This window comes from Monopterus albus, unplaced genomic scaffold (genome assembly GCF_001952655.1).
Source record: "Monopterus albus unplaced genomic scaffold, M_albus_1.0 scaffold60.1, whole genome shotgun sequence".
In the NCBI taxonomy this organism is placed as follows: domain Eukaryota; kingdom Metazoa; phylum Chordata; class Actinopteri; order Synbranchiformes; family Synbranchidae; genus Monopterus; species Monopterus albus.
Genome location: NW_018127940.1, coordinates 1,262,750 through 1,270,465, shown reverse-complemented (window position 1 = coordinate 1,270,465; position 7,716 = coordinate 1,262,750). Strand labels below are relative to the sequence as shown.

Sequence of the window (7,716 nt, the reverse complement as noted above, 5' to 3'; positions counted from 1 at the left end):
GCATCTGTTTCGGATGCCTCCTGGGCGCCTTCCTAGGGCGGTGTTCCGGGCATGTCCCACCGGGAGGAGGCCCCGGGGAAGACCGAGGACATGCTGGAGGGACTATGTCTCTCAGCTGGCCTGGGAACACCTCAGCATTCCCTCGGAGGAGCTGGTGGAAGTGTCTGGAGAGAGGGAAGTCTGGGCATCTTTGCTTAGACTGCTGCCCCTGCGACCCGGTCCCGGATAAGCGGAGGAAAATGGATGGATGGATGGATTTTTAATATTTGCACAGGCTGGTTAAAATTTGATAAAACGTCTTCCTAAAATGCAGTAAAGCAATTTATATAGATTTTTTAAAGAAGAGAAAGAAAAGATCGATCTGTCAATTACGTTGTTTTCAACTGTACCAACATCCTGATAGCCACAAGCTTGGTGTGTTATTAGCTTGTGAGATTCATGCAGGAGCTACAGACTGCATCATTTTATGACACTGTATTGTTTATTTTACTGAAGTATGAATATTTGCCCACAGCCCCTGCTGCTAACTGGCCACCATGGTGAGATCAGTGCCATGACTTTTGGGAAAGGAAGCAGTCCTGTTCTCCTCTGCTCTGCTTCTGCTGATTATATCATTGTCTGGGATATTGAACTGTGCCAGAAGCGAACACAGGAAGGTAAATACTGCAGTTCTGTGTGTCTGAGTACACTGCAGACTTACTACTGTACACTAGTCAGAGTTTAGTGTGTTGTCATCAACCGAGGTTCAGCTCAGTGTTTATTTTATTCACATTAAACCATAAAGGATAGCATACCTTTGCTCTTACAATGCTAAAATGCTGAACTCAACATTTTCACCTAAGCATAATTTTAAAATTCTGCTAGTGTAATTCCCTGCTTATATGAAGCAGTAGAGAAAGTTGTTGCACATGTACAGTATGTTTTACTCAGTGTAAGATCATTTTCCTGAGTGAAAATCTTAACAAGCCCGCCATCTAGTGAAGTATTACGAGATAGATCACTCATGTCTACTATAGTCATAGACTTCTTTTGCTTTGAATACCCTAAATACATACTACTTGATTTGTTTGCAGGTAAAATTGCAGCTGGAACAGTTATTGGGACTTTATTGGGTGAAGTCTCTCATCTTTCATTTTGTTTCTCTGATGAACGAGTGGCTGTGTGCTCAGGAGTAAACATCTATATTCTCAACTCAAAGGTTCAAGACGATGCACATTTTCATAGTTCCTTTTAGTACACATCGTTACTAAAATACTGTACATTTTTTTACTTCATTATAATTTACTGGATGTACATCAAAGCACATATCTATTCAAAGATGTGTAGTATTGTTTCTTTGTTATAGTTTAGCAGCAGTTGAAGGTTATCACTTGACCCTTGCCAAGCTTTCCTGTTGTTTTCCACATCAGAGACATGAAGTGATCTCTACCTTGACTGGCCACCTGGGGATTTTAACATCATCAGAGTTCTGTCCCTGGAACACAGACATTCTCATCACCACATCAGAGGATCGCACTTTTAAGATACTGATTTAACATTCTCAGAGTCAAAAATTGTTGCACTTGTTATTTATTGGCAACTCTTTATAATTGTATGCACAACAAAAATCAAACATTTAACACATTGTAATTGAGCTTAAGTAACTATGAAATACTTTTAACTTGTTTTTCAGGTTTGGGATTTAAAAACAGAAGCTGTTTGCTACCAGTCATTTGTGCTTTCAGGTATTGTATTGCTATTTAAAATCTTTTTCATTCTTACAAATTGATTGCCCCACCCACAACAGCTCTTAATTCAAGTATGGTACAAATCCTGTCATGGCATCTCTAAAGTAGAAGTGATAGAATTACAAGTGTTAATGGGATCAGTTTGAAATTAGGATCTGTTATTATACAGCATAAATTAGCTTTGGATATCCAAATATAGGTGTCAGGAATTATTATTAAGGCTTAAATACAAGCACTTTAAGTGTTACATATAAAAGACAACATTTTAAATGGCATGTTTTCTGAGGAATCAGGGCTTTTCAAAATGAGTGAAAGTATCATTCCCTTCCAAGTTACTTAAACCTGATGGTTGAATTTTTTAGCTTCTCCACTTCTCAGTATGCTCGTCTTGGAGGAGAATAGGCACCTTGTCACCGGCTCAGCTGATGGACAGGTACCCCTTAACTGCTGAACATTACTATCAGAACCTGTGATTTCACATGCTATGTAGCACACATGTATCTGTTGGGTTTAGGTGTGGTGCTTTTCTCTCCCTGATGACCACAAGTGTCAGCTTGTGACCAAAATGGACCTTCAGAAGATGGAAAAAAGATATCAAATGCACCAAGAGACTGTGGGCCATCAAGCAGGTGATGTTAAAACACTGACAATGGCAGACATGGTGCAGTAAAGTCATATTCATAAAACCTATTTCCACTACCCGGACAAGTTTACTAATGCTACTTTTTGGATATATTCTTCCAGAGAGTGCAGAACAGTCAACTGTAGATAAAGTGGAAACGTCAAAACCTGTCCTCAAAATGGCTTTATGTAGCTTATCTCCTGACACCAACACTGAGCAAACAAAGTAAGTAAACATAGTTTAGCTGGTGCAATTGCAGAAATGGTAGCTTGATGATGAAGGCCAGGTTTTTTTAAAGAGAATTTTATTGGAAGTGGCAGACCTAGATTCACAGTTCCAAGATGGACAAAGAGAGGGCCAGATCGTTTTATGTTTAAGAAGGGGAAATTGTAATGAACAGCAAAAAGCAAACAACCATTTCCAGAACATGAAAAGTCTACACACGGCAAAAAATAAACAGTTTTATTTAAAAAAAAATCCTCCAGAGGACGTGGTGATATCTGAATTTATGGAGCCACTGTTAAAATTGGTGGATCATCCGGGAGGCCTACCTGACTAATGGGTATCACAGTGCTGAGTATGTGAAAGGTTTTCAAGATGACAGATGACTCGCTTGCTACTCTTGACAGCTGACAGGAACTATCAACACAAGGGCCAGACAGCTGAGATTGATAACCCTTGTATGAAACCAGAGATTTTTAATGTTGCTCCAACACTTGCCAGTTCCTCTGTCACAAGAAATCCCCTTTCAGTAACAACCACATCCTCATGTTCAAGTCAAGAAAACTTGGCTCTAATGTTATTAACTTTGGAGTCAGGTTTTTGCTGTTTCCTAACAAAATAGCAATGAACATACTGTATACCTTCAGCTTAATCTGAACAATGCACTAATCACATAAAAACTCTACCTGTTATGGCTGTAAGTGTCTACATCCTGTACAGAAGCACATGCTCAGCATGATTTCCCCTAAAATTCTTTTCAGGGGAAATCATGTAATGCAGTTTACCCATACATTTCTCTCTGGGCCTCTGCAGGGACAACAGCTGTTTATGTATTGGAAGCTCTAATGGCCTGTATGTGGTGGATCTGGCTACCTCAGAACTCCTAACAGCACTATATTTCAGAGGTAGGTGTGATTGCAGATTGCTACCAGACACCTGTACTATATTTAACAATTTTTGCACCAGGGCACGATCACTCACACATCACATTTACTTTTAGCAAAATTCTGTAAGAGTCGATACTATTTAATGCAAAGGGAAATCCAGGAATGAACAAATCTTTCTTTCCCATTTTGGTACCAGAAAATATAAAGTTATCTAACCCATGACTGATTTTTATTCTAGATTACCCCAACCTGAGCATCACAATGGCTGGGTCATGGTCAGTCTCTCCGGGGTGGGATAAGTCTGTGAGTTACTCCTGTAATATCTTGATTTACCAAATGAAGACATAACACTGAACTGTCCATCTAGCAGGACCTCCAATTTTTTCTTTTTTTTTTGGACTTTTTCATTTTGTCTTAATGTGTTTAAATTTTGTTCTTGCAGAGAAGCTACTATGTTTTATATTGTAGCATAAATCACCCAATATTTCTATTTTTATCTCTTTCTAATAGTAGACTAATACAGTTGTTTTGACAAATTTTTTGTAATTAATTCATTCTTGAATTCCTTGTCACACAGGTGATGTTTTTAGGGAGCTCTTTGTTTACTCCATGTGTGGTGCTGTTGGAGTTAAACCTGCAGGACCTAGAGAGGATGTGGACTGGCTCGGAAGGCTTTTCAGTGTTCCCTAGGTAAACTTTGAGTTTAAGGCATATATTTGGTGATGTTACAGAATGTTAAATCCTTAAAGGTCAAATTGACCCATTCTGCTTCCTCCCTTCAAAATAGAAATCATAGCAAAAACCATCAGCTCCTTCATAAAAAAGTCAGTATTTTGCTCAGGGACATTTCGGCCTAGCAGAGCCTTATGTACACAGGGTCTGGGATGCAGGTTTTCTCATCAAAGAATTACGTAGCGGTAGTTGTACTTCAGCAACAACATTTCATTATAAATGCAAAAACTTGTTTAATTGTCTTCTGAAAGAAATTAATTCAGGGATCACTTATTCCTTGCTAAATGATTATTTAGCAGAATCCAGCAAATGATAATTTTATCAATGTTATGCCTTTTTGCTGCAGTTTCCACTCATAGACTTTTGTTGCTTGGTCACTTGACCTCACCAGAACCAGGATGTATGAATGTGGCCTGTTTGTTTTTTAATGGGCCTGCTGCTTGTGACTCTTTCTGACTCAGACATTTCCATATTAACTTGGCTTTTTATAACTACTGTTGCCATCTGGTTTTTTATGAGTCAACATTATAATGGTACTGAGAATTAGAATTACCAGATGCCGTACTCCTTCAATTCCAGTAACTCTTCTTCTTCATTTCACCCCTCCCTTTCAGTTCTCCTCTGCTGCTTGAATCGCCTCTGAATGCTGAGTTAAAGAAGAAGGAATGCAACCATCCTAAAAAGAAAGGTTAGCATCCCTGGCATTGTCCAAACACTCGCTCATCTCATAAAATAAAAAGGGAGCTTCTGCTGTTTGGTAACTCTGGGATTTAAAAGTATCACCTGTTTTACATACAGTACTTGTTTCGTTAGTCATTAGTTCCCACCTAGCTCTCTGTTAAAGTCTGTTATTATAGTTGCTATTTAGTATTTTATTGCATTGGCACATAGTGCATTATTTGCCCTCTTCTACACACATTTCACATGGCCAGCATATTGTTTGGGTGCTATATGATTTCTGTTGCTATCAGAGCCATGGACCCAAAGACAGTAGGTGGGCTATCTGATAGTGTTTCACTGTACTCTGTGACAGCAGGCCAGGTTTGATTGTCACCACAATCATTCATTGCTCTTTTAGCTGTTGTATCAGAAGCCAGTCATCCATATGTTTTGAATTAGACTGAAGAATTTTTGTATTATGAAATTTTATTTGCTGTAATGGTTAAAGCAGCTTAGCTTACATAATGAGAGCTGTAAAAGGAACCCACAGCTGTAATTTTATGCAGATAGGACTTGACTTGGAAATGTGCCTGAAACTCTCACTTTCCTTCAAATAGCTCTGGTGTAAAGTCAGAGTACATTATGTGATTTTTACTGCTCCATAAATGACCATTATATATTAGCAGGGAGTTGGTAGGGCTGCTGAGCAATGCCAAATTATGTAGTTTCAAGGTAATTACATTTGTGGCTTAAAATGCTTAGTTTCCTGCATATAATCTGTTCTGGATCAAAAGCTAAGGAACCATCTTGTACACATCACAGTGGAGGAGTGGACGCAGAAGTTTCATGTGAGCAACCAGTGTCACAGGGCCTTTCGCTCCTGTGTTTAAAGAGAAACAAAACACTGGATACAATGACGGCTTCATGTAAAAATTCGTAAGTGAATTAAAAAGAACAAGAACTCTATCAACAGTACTCTCCCTTGGGGCTGAACAAATAAAAACAACATGAACCCAGCAAAGCACAAATTTCTATTCAAAATCCAAGGAAAAGCGAACAGAGCAATTGCTCAAAGAATATCAAGGTTATTTAACAGGAAAATATAATTAAATCCAAAACCGGAGCGAAAATCGGCTCTGCTTATCAAAGATGAAACGCAACACCAGATAAACGGTCTTTTGTGACCTCTTGGATGAGTTGTCGCTGTGCTCTTGGGGTAATTTTGGTCGGCCGGCCACTCCTGGGAAGGTTCTCCACTGTTCCATGTTTTCGCCATTTGTGGATAATGGCTCTCACTGTGGTTCGCTGCAGTCCCAAAGCTTTAGGGATGGCTTTATAACCTTTTCCGGACTGATAGAGCTCCATTATTCTCTTTCTCATTTGTTTTTGAATTTCTTTGGATCTTGGCATGATGTCTAGCTTTTGAGGATCTTTTGGTCTACTTCACTTTGTCAGGCAGGTCCTATTTAAGTGATTTCTTGATTGCGAACAGGTGTGGCAGTAATCAGGCCTGGGTGTGGCTAGAGAAATTGAACTCAGGTGCGATAAACCAGTGTTTTGACAGGGGGGCAAACACTTGTTCACACAGGGCTATATAGTTTTGGATTTTGTTTTCCCTTAATAATAAAAACCTTCATTTAAAAACTGCATGATGTGTTTACTTGTGTTATCTTTGACTAATATATAAATTTGTTTGACGATCTGAAACATTACAGTGTGACAAACATGCAAAAAGATAAGAAATCAGTAAGGGGGCAAACACTTTTTCACACCACTGTAATTCAATCCCAAACCGGAGTGAACATCGGCTCTGCTTATCACAGATGAAACGCACCCCCAGATAAACGCACTGAAAAGGAAACCAGATGTGTTTCTTTTTGATTTTGACTGGTTGGATCCACATGCGTTAAATGTCTTTATTATTGTTTTGGGACTGTGCCTACACCAAGTTGTAAAGACAACTTAAAGTACCTAGCATTCAAGCACTAAGGGAACACTAGATAAACGATTCAAGGTGAAGTGAGCCTGTTCAGCTGTTCAGGGTTTGTACATCTAATATTTTAGCATATGAAGAGATGTGGCGTGTGTTGCTTACTGTTTTTTTGTTGTTATAAAGGCAATAACCACAGGTGTGCCTGTAGTTATTGGCAGTCATGTTATTGCTTTGAAGAATAGTTCAAATGCAGTCCATCATTCTGACATAAAGTATAAAAAAGCTGCAGCTGTATACACAACAGTGTAACTGGATCACATTACTGCACCAATCAGTCTGTTTTTCAGGTTTGTGTACTGTCAGTAGTAACTTACATAAAGAAAAATTTAACATTAGCTGTGTAAAATACATGGCTGCCTGGAAAAAATGACAGAGCTGCATCTAAGAGCTCATGTACACAGTTTATAATTTTGTTAGATAAAGTTTAGTGGGCAATTGTTATTAATTAATTGCCTATGTGATAAACTAGTGTTGGACTGGAGTTAATCAGTATATATCTTTCTCATGCAATGTAAGTGCCAGATTGCAGCTCAGAGATTATGCAATATTTTCTTATATTGCTTTTATTTGACAGGAGAACAGTTTTTGGAAAACACACCTTTTAATGGCTGTGGAAAAAGTGAGCTCATTGTGAAAGAGTAAAAGCACTGACAAAGAACAGGGACCAGAATGAACCATCTCACTGTTTGCAGCTTAATGCTTACAGAATGATCACACAACAATACAATAATATAACCCTTGAAAACAAATTAGTTCCTAATGAGTAGTTTGTAATTATGGAAAACAACGCACAAAATCATAAAGTCTTTCTTTCTTTAGATTGTAATATAATGTCTACTTATTTGTAACTGGGACTGTTGTGTTTTAGTATGT

The 7,716-nt window shown here is 38.5% G+C and overlaps 1 protein-coding gene across 4 annotated transcripts in view; it reads left to right on the top strand.

The window, feature by feature from the left end:
- Window positions 1–7,716, top strand: part of wdr27 (WD repeat domain 27) — a 33,120-nt gene that overhangs the window by 1,898 nt on the left and 23,506 nt on the right. For all 4 annotated transcript variants that reach the window (XM_020603254.1, XM_020603251.1, XM_020603253.1 and 1 more), the window contains exons 2-12: window positions 515–656; window positions 1,074–1,198; window positions 1,410–1,523; window positions 1,673–1,724; window positions 2,090–2,160; window positions 2,242–2,356; window positions 2,472–2,574; window positions 3,385–3,476; window positions 3,697–3,761; window positions 4,036–4,148; window positions 4,805–4,877. In XM_020603254.1, coding sequence (XP_020458910.1) covers window positions 515–656; window positions 1,074–1,198; window positions 1,410–1,523; window positions 1,673–1,724; window positions 2,090–2,160; window positions 2,242–2,356; window positions 2,472–2,574; window positions 3,385–3,476; window positions 3,697–3,761; window positions 4,036–4,148; window positions 4,805–4,877 — 1,065 coding nt within the window. The remainder of the gene's footprint in view (window positions 1–514; window positions 657–1,073; window positions 1,199–1,409; window positions 1,524–1,672; window positions 1,725–2,089; window positions 2,161–2,241; window positions 2,357–2,471; window positions 2,575–3,384; window positions 3,477–3,696; window positions 3,762–4,035; window positions 4,149–4,804; window positions 4,878–7,716) is intronic.